At 41.1% G+C, this 27,968-nt stretch overlaps 1 protein-coding gene across 1 annotated transcript in view; it reads right to left on the minus strand.

The window, feature by feature from the left end:
• zgc:165603 (uncharacterized protein LOC571425 homolog) overlaps nt 1–21,781 on the minus strand; it is a 113,124-nt gene extending 91,343 nt beyond the window's left edge. Inside the window, exons 1-2 of the mRNA XM_034700267.1 lie at nt 21,323–21,781; nt 2,266–2,348 (exon numbers count right to left, since the gene is read on the minus strand). Coding sequence (XP_034556158.1) covers nt 2,266–2,348; nt 21,323–21,680 — 441 coding nt within the window. The 5' untranslated portion in view covers nt 21,681–21,781. The remainder of the gene's footprint in view (nt 1–2,265; nt 2,349–21,322) is intronic.
• Nucleotides 21,782–27,968: the final 6,187 nt, after the last annotated feature.

Here is a 27,968-nt window from a genome sequence, read left to right on the forward strand (position 1 = left end):
TTGAAATCAGACTCAAACATTTAACATCACAGAAATGGAAAAGTAACCATACCAGACTAAATAGCAGCCATGCTACTGACCAAGCATGGACGTTAAGATCTCATAACTCCTCTCTGGAGAAACCTAGTTTTCAATAATTACACCATAGCCCCTGGCAAATGGCGTATCAAACAGGATTTTGCAAACAAACCAGTGGCATCTCTACTTACCATCAAGCAGTGAAGCAACAGGGGTCATATCGCAAAAGATTTAGGAGCAGGGAGGCTCAAGAGGGAGGGACAGGGAAGACAACAGGGGGCAAAGCAGTCACATACAGAAACACAAAACACACTGCAGTTTTGGATGTATGAAAATTCTCCTGTATGATATTTTCTTTTGTTGTACCATTCATATTTATCTGCAAGTTGTCAATATATTTTTCATAAGCTGTTCTCTCCTCAGTTTGTAGTGAACAGGGTAGACAGGACTTTTAGGCAAATGTGGATAGCGGTGTCACTGCATAGCTGCTGTTGCCCCCTGCTTGTGCTGTGTATGGCTGCAGTATTATAGCATACCCTGTGTTTCCTCAGACCACTGGTGTTTGTATGTGTGTGAGTGAAGTCAAAGTGAAGGGAAGAGTGGAGCAGCCTCGCCTGTGAGGCCTGACACCCATCAATGTCGGCCTGTTACATTTCTATGACACGCTCTGTCTCGGGGAGAGCAGCACTGGGAAAGAGGGGAGACAGGAGGATGTGGGGTGGACAGAACTGGGTGGGTTGTGGAGAAGGGGGTTGGAGGGAAAGTCAGCAGGAGGGCTAAAGCTGGACTGAAAGGTACAAGAAAAGGGTTTTATTTGCCACAAGTGATATGGGGAAACTTCAAAAAATATCTGTGTGTGTGTGTGTGTGTGTGTGTGTGTGTGTGTGTGTGTGTGTGTGTGTGTGTGTGTGTGTGTGTGTGTGTGTGTGTGTGTGTGTGTGTGTGTGTGTGTGTGTGTGGAAAGCTGGTGTGTGATAAATAAGACCTACAGGTCTGTTTGTGAAATCTCTACATAGACTATGCATCATGGCTTGTACAGTCATTAAAAGTTATTTCTTGACTAACATTAAGTGATACAATTTATAGTAATGTTGTTTACAGTCCTTCATTTGGTTAACTGTTGGACCTTCCAGAGCCCAGATGGTTTGGAGGTCTGCTCTTCTTTCAGAGCACACAAAGAGAAGAAATGACACCAACAAGAGCACCAGCCTTGTTAGCATCTGTGCCTCAGCCCTCATGCTTCTTGTGTTCACATTCAGCCGCATCAACTAGTTAATCCCAATGGACGATCAACTCTTGACCCATGGATGCTCTGCCAGGGGAGAGGGTGCATAATTAACGACTACGAGACGTGAGCCAGACCACAGAGAGTTCAACAACTATTCTTCTTTTTTTCATGTTTGCATCCTCTGGCATTACGTGAGAACACTCATTTCCTTTCCTGGTATACCATCTTAATATTCAAATCCAGAGGAAAAAGGAGTGAAACATCGCCCTGCAGCCTCATGCTAAGCTAATTTGCAGGATAAACGAACAACTTGTTTTCACAAGAAAGCCACCAGAAAGATGTCAAAAGTTTATGCTAGTTGTTTTTTGCATGATTAACTGTAACATGTGCCTTTTGGCTGGGTTTCTCAGGCTCTTTGTCTTCCATTAGAGGTACTGCTGGGGGTGAGGGGGGAGGATGGGAGGGGGATGAGTGGATCTGTACTGATGTTTCTCTCTGGTGAAAGCTTGATCTAACCATGTTAAGCCATGCTGCCTCTGCAGGGAGCCTCCTCTACCCAACCCTTCATCCTCATGTCTCTTTCTGTTAACACTTGTGAGGTTCCCACACAGATAGAGCGATGCACAAAGGTGTTCATACTCTTTATCCAATGAATTCTTTTATTATGATTATTCTAAACTCTGGTTGACATTTACTCTATTGGTAGCACCTGCAATACAGAGCTTTGCACCCCTACAACTCAGTCATTCTGCAATATTGCTTCAAAAGTGTGAAGCAGAGTGGGTCTGATCAATGCTGGCAGTATTCCCCGGAGAACAGACACACGGAAAAGTTGAAACCAGGCCTTCAAAAGGCTGAGCTATTGATTGAATTGCTTTCTAAAGTGTTTTTCATCTCGGGGACCATGCATGGAGAATGCCGGCTGGTGTGGAGTTGGGTACAGATGGCATGGCTGACCACCGTAGAGAGAGAAAGTGAGAGAGAGAGAGAGAGAGAGAGGAAGAGAGACAGACACTTACCCCTGGCAGTGTTTTCTGTTCATGGAGGGCGTTCTGTGCTTTGATGGCCGATTCTCGGGCGCAGTAGGTGAGGAATGCACAACCTGAAACACAGGTATAACATGAAAACTGATTTAGAATGATAAATACTATGAAGTCATCATAACACCAAAAACAATGGAGAAATGGGTTTAAAATATCGGCTCACAATGAAATGAAACACACTCTTGCAATATTCCACCATGCAGCTAATAGCGGGTGACAGGTGGGTGCATAATTTCCTAATTAGCAAATTACTTGGTGTGTCACTTCAGAGTATTGATTAACCTAAAAAACTCTGTGTATGTCATAGACTATTTACAACACCAGCAGTCCATTACTCGCACACATGCAACATGCATGTGTGTCGCTACGTTCATACATTGATCAGCCACTGGAAGTAGTCTACAGAAATACAAACAACATCCACTTATAGTTAGTCTGCCTTGTCACACATCCTGGTGTACTATTAGTTGACGTGCATGCACCCCTGAATTCGGAAGACCCCTAAGCTGCCAGGAGTACCTGAGCAGGTCTCAATCTTTGCAACATGAAATTAACCTACTGAAATATCGCGTATGGCTTTGTAAAAGAACATTGGTATATCAATTTTTGAATGAAGCTAAAACAGAGAAAATGGGTGTGGGCCCACTGTCTATTGATACATCCCGCATTACTGTAAGCTCCCACGATTGCAATACAAAAAGGTACTGGTTTACAGTACACACATGGAATATTTGAACAGTGACATTATGGAAAACAAGGAAAAATGCAGTTCCTTTTTTTTAGGATATTTTTATTTCTAACAGTCGAAGCAAATAGTTTGTCAATATATTTTATTTATACAGTTATTTATTTTATATTTTATGAAAATAAAGAGAAGGAAAAATGCATTGCTATCTGTTTCAGTACTTCCTATGTGGGTTGGGTACAGAAGCCATGAGATGACATGCACTCGTACAATTATTTTCTCAGTTTTACGAGATAAATAGTTTCAGTTGTCTTCTCAGGATCTTGACTTATTGTTAATATCTAAGGATATTAAGGCTATAGTTTTCCCATTACGGCTGGTAAATTTATCGGCTATGTAAATTAATCTATTGTTATGAAAAAATAAATCTTTGTCATAGCGGGATAACGAGAAAAATAAGTCAAGGTCTCAGGAAAACGAAGGCAATAAATGGTAAATGGACTTGTATTTATATAGTGCTTTTCTAGTCAGTTTGACCACTCAAAGCACTTTCACACACTACTCGTCACATTCAGCCATTCATACCCATTCACTCACTGATGGTAGAGGCTGCTATTTAGTGAGGAACCATCAGTATTAGGTAATACTCCCGCTGAACAACGGGAGCAATTTGGGGTTCAGTGTCTTGCTCAAGGACACTTCGGCATGTGACCGTAGGTGCTGGGATTGAACCGCCAACCTTCCGATTCATAGACGACCGACTCTACCCTCTGAGCCAGATCTACAGCCGCCCCCACTCCGTTAATAACAAACATATTAACCCACTATCAAAGCAAAACCAAGAAAATACATTCTATGTATAGATGCATGTCAGCGAGGGCTTCCATATCTGAGTGATTCAGAAGTTCAGAAAAAAAAAAGTAGAAGAAAATACAGAAATCTTTGCAAAACATCTTTATGAAAATGGGCAACACACCCAGTTGCTTTAGGTTTTAAGATGATGGCGAGGTAAGAGAAAGGAAGAATAAAACCACAGTAAAAATATAGAACGTGGGAAGAGGCCTGTACAGCCTCACTATCCCTTGTGCCATGACCTGTCAAAAGCTCCCAGCAGCCTGGCCAGCATCCCTAACCTGAGTGGTTGTGACAGCAGTGCAGACAAAAGAAACAGGACTGCAGGAGAACTTCTTTTTTTTTGGGAGGGTAGAGAAAGATAGAAGAAGGATGGGATCAGTGTGGGGATGGAGAAAGGAGGGAGATACTGACAGAGAAGTGGTGAGGACAGGATGTGGTGTTAAAAACTCTCCGGGGGTGAACTCCTACTCCAAAACTTCAGGTGTGTTACCTTGCACACACATACACACAGCAGCAAAAACTCCCACCAAGCAAGAATGTTAGGCATACACACGCACATAACATCTGTCAAAAATCACTGAATACACAACGAAGAGAAGAGGGACGGAGAGAAAAGGAATGCCGTATCGAGGCAATCATTTTCCCCCTGACTGTCTGAATAAATAGATTTGCTTGTGTTCTATTAATGAGGTTCATATGGGTTACTGTGCATCATATTTCTGCCACTCTGAAGACGCTTTATTAGCAGCGGCTGCATTTTTGGATCTCATTTCACCAGCAAAATGTATTCAGTGGGTGGTGATGTATTAAGTGTCTTTACACAGACAATATCCAAATCTGTTTTTCATGTTGCATACAAGATTGCTTTCAACATGGCAAATTTACCCTTCATTTTTTCTGCTTGTGCATGCGTGGTCTTTACAAGGGCCCATGCACTAAGGGTAATTCTCTACTGTAACCTTTGCTCCTTTACTCCTATACTGTAACCTTACCTCCTTTCCTGAGTGTATCAGAAAAGGAGGGTTTAAATGCAATGTCAGTCATTGATCGATTGATTGACCTGTATCTTGTTTTGCCCTTTCTGCCACAAGCCTAAAGATTCCACAAAACTGTTTATGTGCTCACAGAGCTGCATATTTATGAACATCTTATTTATGTTTAAACTTAGTTCCTCGTTTTCTATTTAATTTTCTATTTAAAGGCTTCTCCTTTTGTTCAGGTCAGTTCGTCAGCACCCTGCCAGGCTTCTCACCATAAGAAAGACAGATAGTGATGGAGTCCTTCCAGGGTCAGGACCTTTGAGGTGGCTGACTGTAGCACTGGTGTCCTCCCCGTAGCCTCCCTTGTCCCAACACCCCTAACCTAATGATTTCCAATAGCCACCAAGCAAATCACTCAATCACTCACACTGTTGCCTTACTCCCTTTTTCTCCTCTACGTCCGCTTGCAAAGAAAAACCAAGGCTGCGTAAACAAATATCCTTGTTGTTTTTCAGTTTGTTTGTTTGTTTGTTTCTCAAATGGTTGAGGGTAATAGAAGGGAACGGCTCCATTTTGGTGCTTGTTTTTCTCTCTTTTCCATTCTCTCTGGGCTTGTTGTTGGTTTACTTGACAAATGCTGGCCCTATCTCTGAATAAGAAACAAGTATTTTGCATTACAATCACAAACAAGATTTATTTGTTAATGTGTAATGCATATAGGGCATCGAGAATAAATTAATAAGAACCACAACAGTGGCAAACAAAAGAGAAACATGAACTCCATTTAAATGTGATTCTGTGCTCTTTAATGTATGGCTTAATAAGAATTTGCAGGCCACAGGCGAAAAAGCTTTAACAAGTCCATAATTGGAATCCAAACACGTACAAATTGCCAGTGCTGCGTTGCATACCAAGTGCAGAAGTGTGCGTGGGTTGGGGGGGGGCGCATGATGAAATTGTTTGAAACACAACAAAAAGCCACTGTAATCGGAGCCTGCTGACACAGCAATGGGGAAAGCCTTCCCATTGTGAGGAGATGATCCTCTGCATCATCTGATAGAAAACTAAAACAGTCTTATCGCACACACTGAAGTCAGCTCCAAAGAGAATAAACTCTTCCTCTCCTCTTTGCTCCTTTTACCTCCTCTGTCTTTTATCAATTGTGTCTTCTTTCTCTTAGCCAACTCAGATCCCCTGGTTTCCTTTTTCTTAATGATATATTTTCAAGGGTGGGCTGTGTGTACTGGGAAATAGGGCTCAATCTCTCCCTTTTCCCTGTGTTGAATTGGCATGTAATTAAAGAGCCGAACATGGATGAGAGAGAGAGAGTGAGTGGGTAAGATGGAGAGAAAGAGAAAGACAGTGAGTGGTGGAAGGTAGTGTATAGTTGGGGCATTTACATTCACTATAGCCGAGGCTCTCCATAACCACACGCAGTGTCATGAGCATGGCTCTGCATGTGTGGGGGGATGGCACAGAAGCATATTTTGCCAACGTGACCTAATTTCATGTTGCATGTAAAACGCATACAGCAGAATTCTGTTAAAGTAAACATATATTCAAGGAAAAAATATATAATAATAAATCCTTTCCCGTTTTGTATTAATGTGAAATGAATAAGGATGTAAAACTTCTTCAATTTCACAATGTCACAAGACCAAAAGTGTCTTGATACTGTTATGGACCTGTGATGGTATGAAATGATGGGTCTTCAAGGAAAAAGTGTTGTTTTGTTTCAGCCACAGCAGAGCAGAGAGGAAGGAAGTGGAAACTACACAGACCATCATCCAATGCGGGGCCCATCATGCTTAGCGCTCTGCAGACATGAGCATTAGTGGCAAGGAACAGCTCAGTGTTGAAATGTTGTATGATCAAGCGGCTTTTAAATATGACATGTGGGCGAGCATTTCTATTTCCCTGTCAAGTAATGAGAAGGAGAAAAGGTGACAAACAAAAAAACCATGTGCAGACACTGTCACATTGTGGTGTCCTACACGTCAGCGAATACAAGTTATATGAGAAGACATGATGTGAAAAGTGGCAAGGTGAAGATTTGTCACTTGGCAAATCATCACCTGAAAAGATTCAAGAAGATGCGAGGAGGCAATTTACAACCTCACTTCCCAATAACAGTGCAAGAGCTCAAGAGTTCACAAGATGTATGGCTAAAAAAATATAGCCAAAGACCGACTTACAGGTTTTGTGGCAGACAACGGTGGATTCAGGCAAGTTAACATGTTGCTCATGTTAGTCAAAGTTAATAACTGTCAAAGGGTTGTCAAGGGGTTTTGACCAATCAGAATCAAGCATTAACCACCAGCTGATGAGTAAGACAGCTGGGTAATAAATGCAAATATTCATTACAGCATAGCATGGTCACAGCTATGGAAATGAAACCACTCTCTTAGAGGAAAACCATAATCAAGGTTACAGATAAGTACCAACATTCTCTTACTTCTTCCCTTAGTAGCACTGGACTTGTATTGGTGGTATATATTTTAGGACCATCAAGGTGGGTGTTGGACATGGTGGAACCATGCTATTCCTGAAACTGTTGGTATTTTTCTTTCTTCTTTTTCCTCTGGGCTTTTATGCCTTTAATGAAAGACAGGAAAGTGGATCGAGTAGTGAAGTGGGAAGAGAAAGGGACAAAGATTGGAATAAAGCCTGACCGACTCCTCAGGGGCTGCAGCCTCTGTACATGGGGCACACTATTTAACTTCTAAGCTAAACCAGTACTTCCAGTAATTGGTTTCTATCACAGTCACTAATTTTTAGCTTTACTGGCACAGTACAGGTACAGGATCCCAAATTTTGCACGTCACGTACATGCTAAGTGAAATCAAAATTCTAGAAGCAGAGCCTTTTTTAATTTGGAAATTAATATACAACACTATAAGATTACAGGACTGTTTATACATACATTGTAACAATAACATACAAATAGGTGAACTAATGATGTCATTTGGTTGGAATAAAAAGCATCTAAAAAAACAGAATTAACCAAATATTTGCCATTGTTTTTTCAGAACATTTGGTATATCTTTCGCTACCATGAATTTAACAAATTAAATTACTAAACTAATTAATCAAATCAGCTCCTTAGCTTTGACTCGAAAATATCCCATCTGAAAATAATGAATAAGAAATAAAATGTTATTTCTCTGCAAATCAGAAATTACATAGCCTGCTCTCATAGACAAATATTACTAGTAATCAGGCAATGCTAATAGTGGATAAGATTGCAATAAATCATGCAATAAATGTATGATTTCTTGCCATGACCTACTATCTTTGACCAGCTTTCTGTGATCAAATACCTGTTTTCACACACTTAAGCCAGCAACTTCAAGGAGTTTTATTTAACATTAAACGATTAGCAATGGATACTTACTATAGAACATTATTTTGCTCTTTCATTCAAGGTAAAGGTAATCATTTGGCTTTTTGTACACTGCAGAATTGTTTAACATGAAAGTAACTCTCAGTAGATTGGGCTGGTTTAAAACCTCAACCCTTCTGTTCTCACACCCCCTTGGATTCCCATTTTTCTCCCTCTTTTTCCATCTCCTTGCCCCCAAGGAGCCAAACTGCCCCGGTGTTGAATGAGCGCATGAAAAAGTGTGAACTTGCTCTCAATGTGGCATTTCCTTGCCCGGAAAGTGTGAAGGTAGCAGAAACGGAGCCAGCCCTGGCACCATTCTCGCCCCTGCTCCCTCACACATCATTTGCACTCTTTGGAAAATGCTATCACTGTGAGCAGATTACTTGCTTACTTCATTTACTGCCATGTGGGGCTCTGGGGGAACTGATAGCCTTTCAGAGGGGTCGCAAGCTGAGACACACATCATCAGCACTGATACAATGTGATTATGACCTGAATCATTGCCAGCCGGGGAGGCAGGAGGCTCAGTGGCGCAGATTGACCGTGAGGGGGGTAATCAGTCTGGTCTCTGAGAAGCTTTTAACAATCACTCCCTCACCTTTTGAAGAAAAAAAAAAAGTCCTCGATCTGTTCACACAACCATGCCAATGTTCAGGGAGAGGCAGGGCAGACAGAGAGGTGTAATAAAGAAGAGCTGGACCATGGAGTTGGCTGGGTCTTTCCAAAATGCTCTCACTCATTGTTCTGACAACAATATTTTCTCTGCCCGGGCTTAATGGGCTTGTAATGAGCACTGTAATATAAGCAGTAGCCTAGCGTAACCTGTAAACCTTAATTAAGTCAGACAGCCACCTTAAAGGGAGCCTGCCACTGTGCTCAGTCACCATCTCATGATCCTGAAGCCGACTACACTCTTCCATCACACCTTCATCAATCACTCCATCCCTTCATCCTCTGCTCCAAATCCTCCTCTATATCTCCTTTCACTTTCCCTCCCATCATCCCTTCACCTTGAGCAAAGGCTTGGGAGGGGGGATGTGGAAGTCGCTGTGTGCGCAAAGGAGCATTGCTGTCCATCATGAGGGCAAGAAATAGTCCCCGGACCCTCCCTTGTACCCTCAGTGACCCCTGAGCAGGGGACCTCAGCCATTGATTTGTTGCTACTTGCTCATATAGACTACACTAGCCCTCGAGCAGCAGTCCAACAGATCCATAGGCAGCATGTCCCAAAGGAGCTTCCTGTGTGCAAGGGTGTGAACGTGAGTATTTACAGAACATGCTCGTGTTATAGGGGAGGCGTGCATTGCCTAATGAGTGTGACAAATGCAGTAAATTCTCCCTGAAAGGCTGGGTTTATGCTTCAGAATCTATACCGGGAGCAAAGAAGCCATCATAACGTTAATAGAGATACATGTTGACACCTCTACACTCACAATTTATTGTATGGCTCTGAGGTTAAATAGTTCTCTCAGGGCAGAAGTGGTTCTTCATATATAATCCAACTGTAGGGTACTTCTCTCAAAAGCTGACATGTACTTTGGGCTACACTGTAGGCGTAGTAGCATTCTGAAGGCAGACAACAGCAATGCAGTTCCAAGTAGCTCCTGATAAAGTTCCCAAGACACCAAAAGTAATGCTGTTTGAGGGTAGGTGCAGTTTCAAGAGGTGACATGACAGATTGCAATTGCCTGCCAATCCCCAAGTTGGTAAGAACTCTCTCTATATATGGTTCTTTGGCATCTCCCACTGTACTGTAGACTTTAAAGTAAGCCTTATAGCCTTTGTAGACTATCTTTGTACTTCATCTCTCTTCTGCTGTTAAAGCCAAGGTCCAATCTATAAATACATCTTGGCCTGCATCCCTGATGAGCAGGCTAATTGACACTGTTAATGGATGGAGTTTCACAGAGCTGTAAATAATGTGTAGGTTCACACTCATTGCCTCCCGCCGTGCTTCTTCTGGGAGGGCAACAAGAGTTTACCTGCCAAGTCGTGTCTCTCCGGCCTGTCGTGCCTCCCCTCCCTCCCTGCAATGGAGTCTGCTCCGGCGAGGGGATTTACACAGAAATCAATAAAAGTTTCTCTGAGTCCCCCCCAGTCAAAGTCAGAAAACTGCATCTCCGCCTTTTAATGTACCATAACATCCTCTTGGAAAAACAAAAAAGACCAGGCATAGGGACATAATAAAAACCCTTTCACTTGGCTCAGACCCATTGCACTGTTGTACAAAGTAAAGCCCAGTGCATTATGTTTCCACTGGCAGTAATTATTTAATGTACTTGATATATGATGCATTACTTCTAACAATGCATGTCCTCTCTGAAAGGTGAAGGCCATCGTTTTAAACCATCAATTGATCATTGCTGGGCTCGAATTGCAGATGACTGACGGCTGCAAACAGTCTGCAGACCGAGAGGCGAAGAAGGTTTTCAGTCAGTTTGATTTTAGATACCTTTGCAGACAGCGCTTCAAAGGCCCAAAGGTTGCTGGAATGGAGTGATTAAAAAAGGAACAAGAAGGAAAGACGTGAGGAGAAGAAAAAACACCACCCTGTGATATGACACACATCCTTTTCTGTTACAGCTTTACTGTACACCAGCCTCCTTTAGTGGAAACACTAATTACACTTGTCTTTATAAACAAACTTCTAATGAGCACTCGGCTCCTTAAACCTGTTCTTTCCATTCAGTGCATCTACTGAATGGGTCCTTCTATGTCTTATTCCACACTCATACTTTCAATTATAACCTGCGTGCCAAAACACAACCATGTGCCTTTGTCCTCAATTTCTGTCCTTTTAGTTTAGTTTTTAATTTAATTCTCGTACCGCCACTGGGCTGAATAAAGGTAATATTTATCACTAATGGTCCGACTAAAAAGATGTACCCAGGTTGTTGTTTTTCCTCACAACCACATTCACTTAAGAGGATTTTATATTTGTTATTATGCTAACGACAAGTCTATCTATTTAGCTATCTGTCTATTAAGATTCTATAAGGGATGTAACATCAAAATGCTCATGAAACAGCTTAAAACTTGTCCACATAAGGTACACTATCTGCCTTTGACTTCTGTGTTTGGACATCATGATGTCTTTTACAGCTGTAGCTGAATAGAGGTGTACACACATTCACCTGCAACATGGCAGTTGCAGGTGAAGATTTTGCAGCTGAGGATGTACCACCAGTGTTTCACACATACAATAATGCAAATGATACCTGGCCAAAATATGTTTACTCACAAGTTTTATCAAGAAAAGATTGCCATCCTCTATAGGTTAGGGTATTCAAAATTTCTGAAATTTGTGTATTCGATAAGGTACGTGAATTCCGGTTCCACTTTTCAGTTCGTAACAGCAACATAAATCTTTCAGGATTAAACCTCAGTGGGTATTTTGCAGTCAACAGAATTTGTAATTTGAGGGAATGCACTGTACCCAATGTGTTGCACACTCCTGTTCACAAAAATGCCTCGGCTACAGCTAGCAGTAGCAGCTGAAGCAACGTCTCGTCAAAGTGGGGTACAAAACACAGCAGAGCTTACATTCACATTTATATTGAGGTAAACAAATCATGTCTACAAGTATTTTAAATATGTATACCATATCAGATTGTATTGTATAATATCAAACTGTATTGTATCATATTGTATCGTATCATATTGCGTATCACTGTATCGTGAGTAAAGTGTATTGTTATGTCTATCTATGGATAGATCAGATGAATGGCACAGGCACTCTTCTGAAGTGAACCCAGCGAGCACACTAATCAGATATGAGAACCCATCAGCCATTAATTAATTTGAGTAGTCTTTTTTAATTAAGCCAGATCTACCATTAAGAGTGAGCCATGGAGAGGCTGCCATGTTGGAACTCATTAAAAGTCCACATACTATGTTCATTCAACCACATTTACATTTTGATCATCAAAAAAGAAATACAAATTCTATCTTTTATCTGTGGCTTCGGTACTATTTGGCATTCATTCCGCTTGTGTCACACTAAAAAAAGTGCCTGCGATACATCTCCAGTACAAAGCCCTTGACCAGTTTGTGTCTCTGGCAATAAAGCACAGAGACTGTTAGCTACAGCGTCGCAGCTTCACTGGGAAAGATAGATGGAAGGAGTGAGGGGGGAGATGGCTGCGTGATGGAAGGGATGGGGTGTGAGGGATTGGGGGGTATGAGGGAGGGGGGGATTGCTGGAAATGAGGAGGACATGGCCCTGCAGTCGCCCACAGATGCTCCCTCTGTCTCTCCCTTGCTCTCTCCCTCCGTTTGAGCACAGTATGGGAGCAGTCTTTTGGGGGAGGCTGGCAGGCAATCAGTGATGTCATGCCAGCAGTGCAGCGATGGCAGCTTAACCTATTTTCGGAAATACCACAGAATTTCTATTTATAACTGTGCTGAGCAGCATGTATCTTCACACATCCCTCACCGACCTGAGCATTCATGACTTTTTCCCATCTTAAATGTGTCTTCATCACATGATCTTTGAAATGTACATAGGAAAAAGGTCTTGATACTCTAAAATAATTACTGGATGCAAGTTGAAGAGTTAATGTTGTTAGAATACTGGCATTAAGAGCATCTTTTGGTCTGTTTTTATAGCTTATATAAGCATTTTAATGTTGTTTACCTAAGTATTTTGATATAAATAACAACAATAAAATAGTAATTGGCTTTGGAGACCAGAAATCACAGTATTTGTAGAAGCAGCAGCAGCGGTAACAAACCAAGTATTACGAGTGTTGCTGGAGGGATTTTCTCTGTTAACAGCTTTCATATGATTGTTTTATACATCTGCTAAACTTGGCCTCTGCTCCTCCTCCTCCTCCACCCTCCATCAATCCCGCCCTCCGGTGTCCTAACGGCTCTCAACCTGTCAGTGGGATCCTGCGTGTCCCGGTCTGAGCCATCACTCTACCCCCTCCCAACCTGCACAGCCTGGGGATAAAAGCAACTATTTGTTTCTGCATCTCTGACAAACACTTCATCTTTCCCCCTCCACTTATCCATCTGTCCATACATCCACTGTTTCTGCGCCCATGTGTCAGTCTGTCGTTTGCCTTGTGGGCCCTGCTGCACACATGTGCCGTCCTCCTTGTCCAATCCGTTCTAGTGACAGTGCTAAGTCATATCTGTGCATCTTTGCTGTCATGTGCACTCTCAAGCAGATACATGTACAACATGTATGCATTGTTCATTTACACCAGCATCAAGGGCTCAACCATTTGGCAATCAGAGAGATGTGACAGCTTGACTAATCTGTGATTGTGTTTTGGCTAAAACACGAGGGTTAGCAAGCCCTCTAAGGGCACAGTACTATAAGTCAAGACAAATAACTTATTATTTTCCAGCCTTGTACAAGGCTTTATCGCATGAGTTCTCCTGAACCGTTCCAAAATAGAGAGGGATTATCACAAAACATTGCATTAAAATCTCCTCTCTCCCCTCTCCCTTGTTATTTCATTTTCCTTCTAAAATGAATCTGTGCCCAGCCAGGCTCAAACACAACATTAAAGAGCTCATGCTATTCTAACAGAAACCACCAACCCCCACCTCCCTTCCTCGCTCCTCCTTTCTCCCTCTGTGCCTTTAAAACCCCCTCCTCATATGAGAACACTCTGCTCTGTAGGCAATGGCACTCTCTCTAAGCTCCCCATACAAAATAGATAGGCTTCTATCCCTCTATTTAGACTAAGGAAATAGCTGTGACCTTTGTGTATGAGCAGGATGGTGGTAAGCTATAGTTGGAGGTAGAATTGGACCCTCAACACACCAAAAATAATTTAGACCAAATTCTCTTTTGGAAATCTGAGAAGACTTTTATAACAGCAATAAAAACCTGAATACAGTTCCCTTCACTTTATATCAATTCAAGGTACTCCACCCCTCTTGTTGCATAAATAGAGTTAACAATATAGGCTTTGTAGATTAATGATTTTAGAATGGGAAGCTAGTTATGAAAACAAAGACTGAACATAATTGGTTTATATTTGTATGAAATTAACAATAAATTTGTATCAGCAAATGCTTCTTCAGCAATTTCCAATTATGAAAAGATTTACTTCCAGGTGAAAGTAATGGGGGAAAAGCTTTTAAAGAGTCTTTAATCTTTAACACCCCTGCCATTACTATCATGCCTTCAATCATGAGACTGTCCACAATCTGAACCAACCATCATAAACCTTAATCTATTCAATCTAATAAAATCTAAATCTATGGCATGGTTGCATAAACTAAATTGGTCTGTTTTTCTTTTAGACTTCTTGTTAAATCTTCTCATATCCATCTCAGCTCCAGGGCTGCATTAAGAGCAAACATATTCCACAAAGGTCATGGCATAACGGCACTTCCAACACACTGAAAGCATAATATACTGAGAGCCATAATGAATGTTGCATTGAAGCAGGAAATCAATCCATCTGAAAGGCTCTCTCAGTCAGGGATTAAGGGCGAGCGATGCAGACACAGAATAAAAAAGCCAGGTGAGTTTGGTGAGTGGACACTGACCTCCAGCAGAGCACGGCCTTGTCGGCATCACAGATTGGCAATCTCCTTGGAAAAACCAACAGAAAAGAAGGAAAAGAAAGTGGAGAGAGGCAGCGCTCCTCATCCTGAAGTCAAGGCCCATAGCGCCTGTCAGTAGCAGTTGAGCTGCTGCATCTTTTATGAGGAAAGCCCTGTTGCTTATTACAATATTTACAGACGTTTAAAGATTGCGAGGCGAGTGTTGTTGCTGCATTAGTTTGGCTCGGTGGCCTTCGCTCACTAATCTGGAATTTTATTCCAGATTTGTTAAATCGAATCACTGCACAAAACTGCAAGGAGACTGAGAATTGTTTTTACTGCCTCAGTGTTGGGCCTGGTGGATATGAGAAAAAATATGCAATGTTCAACAGCATTGTTCAACAGTGCAATAATGGTATGAAGTGCAATTAAAAAAAGAGCATATACTGTATATTACCAGCTCTTCTTTATGTCACCAAACTGTTCCTAAGTGCTGTTTTGAAGCCAATCGACGGCGGCAGCCATATTGGAAATGCTGAACTCAACCAGTCAAAGTGTGACATAAAGAGGCGGGGTTTGAGCCTCCTCACCAACAGCTATGTGTTCCCGCCTGTCAGGCAAGTCAGTCATGTCCTTATTTGGGCAAAAAAATGTATTCTTAATATCTTCTGAACCATCGCGTTAGAAAAAAATTCACAGTACAGTGTGTGCCGATAGAGAAATTAACTACGTAGAGACAAGCCGACTTTTGAACCAGGCTGTAAACATGTTTATTTCTGCTGCAAAGATCGTCTTTTTTGAATTGGTGTCTATGTGGTTTGCGGTGTTTCTGCAGCCAGCCTCAAGTGGATGCTCGATGAATTACAGTTTATAACACTTCCGCATGGGCTTCATATTTTGAGACCAGAAGTGGCCGCTTGATTAAAGCTTATTATTACCCAGCTGTGTCAAGTACTTGATTCTGATTGGTCCTAACCCCAGAACAACCTTGAATAATTCCCAACATCACACCCGTCATAACAATATGCCAAAAGGTTTTCAGCATGTTTCACCTCTGCTACTTGACAATGTGGCAAAAACATTAGTTTCTGTTGACATTCATAAGTAGTAAACATTGTGAGCAAAACTTCTGTCTACATCCCATGCAGGTCTTGAGAGCCAGGTATTGATCAGTAAAGAGTCACTTAAACATTAACCGGCAGTGATAACAGGAACATTGACAAAAGTTGTAAGAATTGCTTCATTTGTGTTTTAAGGTGTGGCCACTGCAAAGAAGGAACTGAACGAGATCAGACATGTTAACATAAAACATTCCAGTCATCTTGTCTAATGTTACCTTCAAATTAATATGTTTAGTGTAATGTAAATTATAATAAATAATTAGGCTAATGTTTTAACTTGACTGTAAGTGAAATGTTCAGTTTAATGTTGATTCATCCAAAATGTAAAAACTCACTCTGTCAACTCTGATTTGATTAACAACCCCTTCACCATTTATTCTAAGTTACTCAGCTAAAGATACATTTATATGTCTATATGCTTTTCTCTAAGTTTTAAACAGTTATTTTCAAAGTATCCCACCTGTCATCAATCACAAAATAAATCCAAAAAGCTTGTTCTTGCTTTTTCTTTTTTTTAATTGACAACTTATCTTAGGGTGGCTGGTTGATACCACAAAAGCATGGCAATAAAAGCTAGGCTTCAGTAAATAGAAAATGAATGTGTACATGCTGGATGAGAAAGCATGAATTGCTTACGCTAAATATTTTTTTTCTAATCTGATGGGATGAATTAAGACTTTCTCAATATTTGTTTACTATAAAAGCTCATATTGTGATTACAAAGGGATGTGTGATTTAATGTGCAGTCCTTACAAGACTGCAGCTAAAACAGCATTATAAAGGCCTTCATGAAAGTGTTTGATTTCATTATCAGCCAAGCAGTGGTCATTATTTGCTACACTGATGTCTGGTAAATCAGTAATATCATCACAGCGTGTTGTGTGTGTCCTGTCCATGTCACTTCTACAGCTCTGTTTATAGTCTGTAAGTGAATTTATCCCATCTGTTTCCCCAGGGGGGATGCTGTCCTACAGCAGTGCCGTGATCTTTGACACTTTCCATAAGGCACACACACAATATGGAGACGTGAAGATGCACCCATACTTCCAATCCTATTAACAAGAAATAACTGAACCTTCCCCCAGCTCAGCTTAATGAAAGCTACTGCCTTTCAGGTATAATTTAATATTAGAAAACAGCAGTCTCATATTAATGCCACATCATTTTGGTTTGATACATATGCTGTGTTCCAGCTATTCCTGTTTCCTTCCTTCCTTCTCTCTTTTTTATTAGGAGGGCGACCCACAGAGGAACGCTATCCATCAGACGAGCTCAGAGGGAGAAAAAAAATAAAAACTTGAATAAATATTTCATTAGATTATTCTGTGATTTAATGTGCTTCTGCTTCGCTGAGGTCTACAGCAATATCTCTGGTCCATTTATAAATGCATTAACACATTGATACCCGACAATAGCTTAATATTGATACCCCGACAGAGCTGGCTGTCAGATTGAAGTAAGGATTGTTTCGTCTGTCTGTCTGTCTGTCTGTCTGTCTGTCTGTCTGTCTGTCTGTCTGTCTGACTGTCTGTCTGTCTGTCCGTCCGTCCGTCCGTCCGTCCGTCCGTCCGTCCGTCCGTCCGTCCGTCCGTCCGTCTGTCTGTCTGTCCGTCCGCCCGCCTGTCTGTCTGTCTGTCTGTCTGTCTGCCTGTCTGCCTGTCTGCCTGTCTGCCTGTCTGTCTGTCTGTCTTTCTTTCTATGCTGAATCACTCCTGCATCTTTCTTTTCCTCTCCTTTGATAGCATATTACTTAACTGCACGAAGGAGGATCAGTCAATCTCAACAGAATTCACAGGATAAAATCTGTCCAGAGAAATGGAGCAGTTCATTCCCCACTGAAAGAGATTACAGATTGTTTTGGGTGTTTTTCATGTATCAATCTTCTTTTTTTCCAAAGCAGAACTGCCAAATAGGACAAGAAATAAAGTGAAATAAATGAAATAAGAAACATGCAAACTAAACACATTAAAGTGAAAACAAAACAGCCAATTAGAGCCTTGATTCTGCATTTATGCATGTGCACAGACATGCAAGTGTGTGTTCTGCATGTGTTATAAGTGGGAGCTAATTAGAGCCAAAGGGTGAAGTTTTCAGAGTCTATGATAAATTCAACATCAGGAAATCCTTCACCTATTAATACCAATTGGGTGACAATAATTGGCAGGCCATCGGCAGCGTGGGCAGAATTAATCGTTTGAAGAGGCAGACCAGACTGAATTTTTAATTGGCAGAGGCAGCCACTGTTTAGGAAGGCAACCAGCTGATCACCCAAGAGACTGCTGCTTCAGACAATGCACATTTGCTAATCCTCTTGAGTCAAGTTATTATGGCCATGCATTATTATCACGCTTTACAAACTAATTCCATGTTTTCCCTCATGGATTACCACGGGGGAAAAAATAGTTGCATAAGAAAGGAGGGAAGAATAAACACAAAGCGCAATGTGCATGAAATGGAAATCAAAATGACAGAATAAGTGCAGTGACTACTAATGCACAATGCTTAGAGTGATGAAAATAATGTGGGCTTTTGAGTGTGTGTGTGTGTGTGTGTGTGTGTGTGTGTGTGTGTGTGTGTGTGTGTTGTCTGTGTGTGTGTGTGTGTGTGTGTGTGTGTGTGTATGTGTGTGTGTGTGTGTGTGTGTGTGTGTGTGTGTGTGTGTGTGTGTGTGTGTGTGTGTGTGTGAATCCAATCCATACTCATAATCCTTTTTTGCTAAATAACATGATTAACTATAAAATAACTTCATCAGAGATCAATGCCATATGAGGGTTTGTTTGATTATTGTTAATCGTGTGGCCTCAATTCATCACATTATAAGCAATTCATCACAATTCCTCTGAATACTTATCCCAACTAATTCATTGTTTGTAGGTTTATGAATAAAGGTTAAAGAAATTACTTTAGAACTAAATAGGATTTGATTTTTGTCATTTTTAACTCTGATGTAGGGAACAGACCTCATTTATCTGCATCTCAACAATCACACGTTTTAGATTTGTGAGTTGATTATTCAACTGAATGAACACTCAAAAACTTCTGATGGAAATTGATAAAACTTTCCACCTTCATTTGTAACATTCAAAATAATCTCTATTCAATACCATGGTGTTTTGGAATTGACAACGACATATTGACTGAATACAAACAGTGCATCTCATTTACTCGTTCCATTACAAAAATCTGCATCCAACTTCCCCAGATAAGAAACTTTTCACTTTTAGCTACATGATAAGTAAATAACCTTTACATAATTTACGTTAGGCTACAACTAACAATAAAATCTATTTATTATTTTTCTCTGTATTCTGTCCATGGCAACATATCTAGAGCCTCACATCTCTGCCCTGACACCCAAATCAGGTAAGAGCCAATCAAGAGCAAACTACTGCAATCATTATGCAACCCAGTGCAATGACATTTTAGTATATGTATGCACACACATGCACAAGCAAACACATACCGCTGAATGCCAAATGAGTGCTGCGCTGAAAAAAATATCTTCCCTTCTACACATATCTACTGCAGCATCAGGGCGGTTTGCTACTCAGGCTTGTGACTTCATGAAATATGCAGCTAATAGGAGCTGTGATAGCATAATGTTAGTGTACACAGAGTGTGTGAAAGCCCTATATGTTACATTTTTGATCCAGATGTGTTCACAGAAGTAAATGGTATAGAGCAATAGGATCACCTGCATATTTTAGTACATGTGTGCTTATACATTTTTCATGTATTTTGTTTTCGGTTATTGTTATTTTGTTTATCTTAAACCTATCTAAAGGTAGTTTTTTATATTAATCATGCATCCTCTGTCGTTAAAACTGTGAATTCGATCCAGAGATGCCAATCCACATGAATGAATATGGGGGAAAATCATTATAAATCTGATGCAGCCTCAGCACTGGAACATTATGACAACCTTTGTAATACTAACAAATGTAATAACTTGGGATAGTAATTTTATGACATTGAGGACATGACATTATTTGCAATGTTTGTAAATGGCATTTTCATTATTGAAACAGATTGCCATTCGTCTTTTCTAAATGTCACAGCAATAAAAAGCTTATCTCCTGTACTAACATCCCTCACATATCAACATCTGCTCTGCTGGAGTGCAAGATGAAGATCAAAAAAGGGGGAGGTTGACAAGAAACTATGGTGTGACTAAATGATAAGTCGTTCAGGTTTTGTTCTCTGAAGACCATTTACAAAACACACATTTAGCTATTAATATGTTATCCAAGACGATACGTCAGTGCTGCTTTTCTCCATTTCAATCATGATTTTGGGAATGATTTTAAGTGAATTGGCCTCATGTGTTAAGATTGCAATAACACTAATTATCATAGTACAGTCAGTAATATCATGGAAGTCTCACACTGTATGAAAAATTCTCTAGGATTATATCCACCATCATACAGCCAAGGAGCCCTCAGAGATTGTGCTCTTTCCAGTCTGACTGACTTCAAACAGGAATGCGATGGGAGCAAATTTAAATAGAGTGTAAGAGATGATGATGATGATGATGATGATGATGATGATGATGATGATGCTGATGATGATGGTGATGACGTCTACACTGCGTGGATAGGACTGTGAGGGGCGCCCACGTATTGTGAAATGGGCTTCCCACCCAAGCAGTGATGTACACCGTACACTTCTGATAACAAACTTCATTATGGAAACTGGAAGTTGTCAGTGTGTACAATGAGCTGAGTGGATTTACAGCCTCAGCCTCCCTCAGCCTTCAGCAGAAGCAGCGCAGCAGCTCTGCCCACTCTCTGTGGCCACGTCCGTCATCTTGCGACAGTTCTTGCGCCCTTTGGAGACACTGTGGTGCTGGCTTTTGAACTGATTTGGCCTTGCCGAGTTTGCACAGAACCTCACTCGCACATGGGGAGATGTTAAAGAACGCATATGGATGAATAAATGATGCCGCCCCTCCGTGGAAGACGGGACTGGCAGGGGAAGGCTCTTTAAAAATGCATCCTTTTCAAGCGCCTCTGCCCCACTTAACAGCGTGTTAAGGGAAGACTGTCCAATTTCAATAAATTACTGAACAAGGCCAACACAGCAAGCCCCCAAAACATTCCTGAGGATGGAAACGATCATAATATTTGTGAATCTACAATTTAGGCTCCCTGCGTTATGAAATGTAGAAGCAAGACGGCACAACAAATACCAGGATTTCAAAATGAAATAGAAGCTCATGCTTTAAAGAAAAGAAAGCATGCATGGGACTGAATGAAAAACATAAAGGCTAAATGTCAGGTGAAAATATAGCAATGATGCACATGATATTCCTACAGAAGAACAGACTGATATCTGATCTGGATAGAACCGGAATAACCGTTAGAAAAGTAGCATACACCCGTATTTACGCGCTACTATTTCAACACAAATGACTTCTTAACGCACAGCCTATTTAATAATTAGCAGTTATAGAGCTAAATACAGGGCCTAGCAGCGCTTTGAAGGGGCGACACGTTACCTTTGTGCATGCCGGTGTATCGGTCCTTGAGAACTGTCAGTTCGTGGATTTTCCCAAACTGTTCAAACAGAGGTTTCAGGTCTTTTTCCTCCAAGTTCCGCGGTATCTGCCCGATAAACAGCTTAATGGCATCTTGGTCTTTCATGTTGCCGCTCTCCGGATGAATTGAAATGGGTTCTGACCCGTTCATGGGTTTCGGGAATGTGATCTGAGGGTACTGGTGCTGATGTGGGATCAGTAGTAGTGGGTGTTGGGTCGGTGGTGCCCCCGGTCCGGTGAAAACCAGGCTGGAGTGAGCGGGCTGGGGCTGCTGTGGATGGTGCTGCCTTCTTGTTTCAGTCTGAGTGAATCTGGCCATTCTGAGCTGGGAGCAGAGTGGATAATAATGACAACACACACACACACTGTGAGAGAGCAAGCACTCAGCTGGAAACCAGGCTGACTTTCTATCCGACACACAACACACACGCACACACAGCACGAGGCAGAGGGGGGTGAGAGTGGCGGAATAAGCGCGCAGGAGCGATATTAAACACTCTGCGGCGACACCCAGTGTCATTTGTCAGGTACTACATCTCCGGGAGAAACAGTTCAGCCAATAAGCTGCCATGTGTTGTGTGACATGAGTGCTCTAACAAGCTGTTTTGAATATGAATGTTACATATGAAAAATATTTGAATAAAATAGTCCCCTTATCAACTCTAGTTCAAGAATGAATGCAAATCTGCATATAAGAAAAACTAGCAGAACTATGGAAATCACTCATTTCCAGAGCAATCATTTTGACTTATAGCATCCTAGAACAGGTGTTACTAATAACATTAACGATGGCTCATCTCCATTTAAGCGATGCAGTAAGTACGCCACAACTGTATTCATAAAGTATTACTTACACCTGTGCATGTCCTGTTGTGACATATCGAAACATCTCATTAAAACAGCATATCATGAAGAAAAGCTCTTAATCCCAAGTTTTCTGAATAGAAATTATACTACATACTTTAAAGTAATTGATGTTCATGTGACAGTAAATTGCATAGGACATGCTGAATCTGATGAAATACATAAAACATAGAAATGCTAACATAAAGCAAGGTAAAATATGTGCATTTACTGCAGCGGTAAAATAAACATACTAAAACACCCACTGATGAAGAAAACAAAGATCCAAAAATAGAGTTAGGATTAGACATGAACTGTACTTGAGTAAGTAGCCTTAATGTTGCAATGGGCTTCTTGTTATGCAAAAGACAAATTTCTTAGTAGAATGCCAGTTTCATTCTTATGAATCAAATCAGGCACAGTAATGGCAGTAGTCCTTTAAAAAGCCCAATAACTGCATATTAATAAATACATAAGTATTCAAGACATTGGGTAATAATGTGTAGAACAAATGTGAAATTCATACAATTAAATGTTCATTAATATCAAACTTCGGTGGTAGAGGCACTTTTCTGGCCTCAAAGTTTCACACAATCTGTTTCACCCAGACTATGTGGCTGTATTAGAAAAGGAGAGTGATCAATACAGGCTTTTTACCTTCCCCCAGGAATTTTTTCAACAGTTCAATTCAAAGGGCTTTTATTGGCATGAAAGTTTCAGAAACAATGTTCCCAATGCCAACTATGTTTTTAGCTCTGGTGCCAAGATTTTGTGTTACAGATGGGCATGCACTCTAAAGTTTTAAAGAGCTTAACTTTATGATGTGTAAGGGTCCCTAAGAAACACTGTTTAACAGTTCATTGCTGCATATATTTTTAAAAACTCATTATGCTTTAGCTATAAAACACATGTGAATACAACATAGTTTTAAAATGTGTACATCTGCATTCAAAGTGAACATGGGTTTCTTGCTAACCTGATAGACCGAGATGAAACCAAATGTAACCTTAATGTGTACAGTAAATGCAACTGCAAGACACAAATGCAGAGATTATAAGTAAATGGTATTGCTATCAGTAATCTGTCATTAGATTGAGTCCAGGGACCTACAAACATTAACCACAATTAGGAGACTTACTGTAAGTACTTTTCAAATAGCAGCCAGGCTAATCCCCCAAGAGGGTGCATTTGCATCATTTGCCTTCTCTTTGCGGACACTGTCAACAGCACTGCGATAAAAAAAATTACCACCAAAAGAATCCTCATTCAACTTTAACTGAAAAAACAGCAGTGACAAAAACAAGCTACTGCAGGACAGGAAGGGTACTTTGACTTGCAACTTTGCCATAAACCACCTCTTAACTTAAACACATCCGCTGGACAGATTTCTAATTAAAGCCTATTTAACAGTGGATTAAATAAAGTGATATACACTGTCTGTGACAGCAGGCTCAAGGCTGCAAGGTGGAATCAATACGGCTGCTGGCTGCTGCTTCACTTACTGTGGAGGAGCAGCACCACAGGGGTCCCCTCGCACAACTTTTGACTTACGAATGGCTGCATCTCTGTGTGAGACAATCGCCTTCAGCTGCCTCTGTGCTCCAAAGTCAGTGGTACACCTGTAAAACACGGGAAGGCTCACATCCAAAGGGCCTTGTTACAGTACGCTTTGGGAACATATCGGTCAACAAAGTTCAGGGTTGAGAAGTATGGAGACACGTGGTTGTTTTCACAGTGAGGAAAAGTGGGGATAATTTCAGCTTTATTGAACCCTGCTCATAATATTTCTGTCTGCAAAGCTCAATAAGTGCAAGAGTGGAGGGAGAGACATCAGCTGGCAGGGGTACACATTGACATTAGCAGTCAATAAAACAGTGGGTGGTAGCTACACACACACAGGGCATGTTTTATTGTAAACTTGTTCTTTTGAAATGTGAGTGTAATTCTTTGAAGCCGTAGATCCCAACAGTGCTGTGCAGGACACAGCTGCTGAAACTGCTGTTTGTTGTCGATTTGCGAGCCCAGGCTACTGTGTTATTTTATGCTTCGTTCATCATGTTATAAATTTATTGATTTAAAGAGGCAGGGTACTCTGTGAATGTGGCTGGCCGTTTGAATGCGACTTGGCAGGGACAGGAGTCACAGTAGATGCATTCTGTGGAGGGCCCAGCATGCTAGCCTTCTTACATCTGTACCGAGGGAACAAACACAGACTAGCTTATATCGAATAAGTGTACCAAGCTGTCATGGCACCGGCTCAACAGACTCTGAGGGAGGTTGAGGGCCTATTTTTAGGGACGTGGTCAGCACAGGGGGGAGGGGGTATTCAGAACTTCCACCTCATGGTTTTTTATTGACCAGTGCCATTAGTGTTTCGGCCAAGCTGAAGGCAGAGACAAGAAATCAATAAAGGTCGCACTATTAGTGTGAACTAAAAAGTTACATACAATTTAACTGGCTGGTGTTCATTCTGCTGCTTGTTAACCAGGCTGGACCCTGATGGGAGGCAGCCCGGCTGGATGTGTTCAGCTTGGAGAGTCTGGGAGGCCCAGAGGGAGACAGAGGCAGCAGCTGAGGGAGTCATTTTGCATTCTGTGTGCACCACTTGTAGACATACAGTGAAGACAGGCAGTCAGACATGCCCACACACACACTCCCTAATTACAAAAATTCAACATTATTCTGCACGTCTGCTTAATGACTTGCATTTTGTGCAAACACAGCAATGCACATAGGGAAAGATAGCAAAGTGAATGTAAAATCACACAAATAAGCTTGCCATATGTTATGTAGTTAAAAGATGAAGTCAGCGAGCAGTTGAAAAACTTAACAAAACAAAATGTGTAACACTTTGCGGTTAAGGGAAGCTTTCTCTCTGCTTGGGCTGGCATGCTGAAGTTCTGAAAGTGTAGTTGTGGTTTAATAAGCGGTAAGAGTTAGAGGTGTCCCCTGGTGCCTAATTCACCATTGCACTCCGGTTCTGCATTGCAAAGCATGCTCGTTCAACTGTAAGGTGTTGTTCAAGAAAATTAGGGTGTGATGTGATGATGGAATATCACACTGGAGACAGTTTTATGGACCGCTGAGTTAACAGGCTGATGAGATGTGATAAGAGCAGGCTGAACTGTGGAGCCAGTGTGCCGCACCTTCCTCTCTCTACAGGCCACAGGTTCCGGGTGGAGCTCTTTGACATTTATCAGGGATTTCCTATGACTGTGTCCTGTGACTTGTCCTTTCTAGAATTTAAGGGGAAAAAAATAAAATTCAATTTGAGTTGGCAAAGAGCTCCATACACATGTTATTCCAAAAGTACAAATACTGTTCCACCATTTGAGCATCAACATTTCATCTAATGAAATCAATAACATGGATCTAGTTAGGAGAAGAGGGGGAAAGGACTTCACTTGTATGTTGACTCATTGTAAGCATCATGTTCAGTTTTGAGGTTCCTTACTTAACTAGGATAATCCCAGTATGATACAATGTTCTAGTGAACAACATTTCAAAGGCAAAAACTATCATACAATGGTCTGTTTGATAATGATTGGCCACAGGATGTCAATTAATTCCTGATAATGTACACCTCCCAATTTATTCCAATATAACTGTTTGTTAAAGTTTCCATTTACAGGTCAAGCAATATTTTAAAATCTAATTTCAACACTCTATACATGTAGAAGAGAGAGAGACAATGACAAATGTATAGGAGACTTATTTTATTGACAGTACCAATGGAAAGCTCCAGAAAGTAGCCAGTACTGGAAGCTGCAGAAAGTAGCTAGCTTCTCTGTACTGACTGATACTGACTGATACTGTGCTTTGCAAAAGTAATCTCAACCTGTTATTGAGTCTTTGGTGCTTTGCTTCAGGCTGCAGTCAACAGAAAACATGAATAATATTTTTGTTAAAATGTGTAAATCAATAGAATGCAATGTCACCGACTTTGAATCTTGCTAGCATACTGCTTGCTTTGTGGTTGAAAGCTAGGTCAAGTAGTAGACTCCATTCTGTTTACTGGAGCAGTGAATGATCATTCAATTGCAACTAACCCAATGTGATGGTAATGATTGTTTCAGGTATAAGTCAAACCCATAAGTGTTACCAGGGCAAAACACACATTTTAAATTCAATGAGAATTTGGAATCCCAACAAGCCGGGCCTCAAGTGTCCAACATGAAAAAACTTTGTGGCAACAATCTTCAAAGTAAAACAAGTCTTGTAAAATATCCTTTGGAGACAGCATGTGGGAGGAACAAATCCAAGCAGATAGCAAGGGGAAAGTAAGCTAGTAGGTGGCCACCAGCTGTAGCTAACTTTGCTGTAGCTAATCAGCCAATGGCACACAGCACATGACAGAGCTCTTCTTCACCGTCTTCCTTATCCTCCTCATTATCCTGTGTATGGTATCGTCTCTACCAAGTTCACATTCTCATTGCTGGAATTAGAAGTCGCCAGTCTGTGATCCTCTTAACCTTGTCTCCTACTGATAAGAAACAAAATGGTCCATAATCAGCTGATTAGCAAAAACTTGACTGACTAGATTGTCATTTGTTAAAGTAATGAACAGGACATGTTTCAGTCTCTCAGCCATGTGTTTCCTCGTGCTTGCAGGTATCTGGAAATGGCATGTGGGTGGAGCTGAGAGGGGTAGTCTGATTTACCTGCACAGCTGGGTGGGGCCTTCAGAGAGCTGTCACTCCCTCTCAGCTAGGCCTGCTACCCCTCCCTCATCCTGTATTTGATGGTTTGGAGCATACATCACCACCATCACAAAACCCTTTCACTCATCCTCACATTTCCAACATGACTGTTTACTCTCATACTGATTTATCGCATTAGTTATTGGATGAGTTTAATTATGTTAGTTAAATAAATAATACTTTTGAATGCTTTATCTGTGTGTGGTCTCCCGTCTTGTTACCATCCCTGAGCCAGGTGGTAACAAACAGGGACTCGTCCGGGATAGGAGCTGGGTCATACACCCTCTCTGTAATGGGTTTGTCTCTCTCTGGGCAGCTAGTCTGACCACCTCGTCCTCTACCCCGGCCACCATGACTTGGGCACCCAAGACTCCTAAAGTTGATGTCCATCAGCAAGGTGATGTCAGTCACATTCACATGCCTCCCTTCTTGTTACCAGCCCTGAGCCAGGTGGTAACAAGTACCACACTTATGGAGGGCTTAGATCCTGTAGGAATTTACGAGAGGTCATTGTTGAACACAAGGGAAAAATTGACAAGTTAACAGACGTTTGATAATTAAGATGAGCGCCAATGTAACCGGTCGGCTCGTCATAGCGATGACATCTCTGTATCAATAATTACAACATGATGGTTAAAATGTATATGATTCATAAGGGGGCATTTATCACATAGAGTAATTCACATTGCTGGTACTTTAGATAAATATGATGCTGATTTTTTTTGTACTTGAGTAAAAGTAAAATGTGGAATGTATAACTTTTTCTTGGTACACGTTGTGTACCTTGTGTATTGAGTAGCTCAATCACCAGGGCTGAATTTCCTCAAGCTTTTTGCTGACCGACGTGCAGAACAAGTTGTTTCTAAAGTGCCTGAAAGAAAAGCCAAGAATTTTTTGGTGTTTCAGGTCCCTTACTGACTGAGGATGCCATGACTCACTTGATAGACAAAGAGCAGGAATGATTGAGAATGACGCACCACATCTGAATTTTTGAAGATTAATTGTATTATTTAAGAAATGCCTTTCAGAGAAAACCATTACACACTGTGATTGCTGCAATTTTT

This window comes from Notolabrus celidotus, chromosome 2, assembly GCF_009762535.1.
Source record: "Notolabrus celidotus isolate fNotCel1 chromosome 2, fNotCel1.pri, whole genome shotgun sequence".
Taxonomy (NCBI): domain Eukaryota; kingdom Metazoa; phylum Chordata; class Actinopteri; order Labriformes; family Labridae; genus Notolabrus; species Notolabrus celidotus.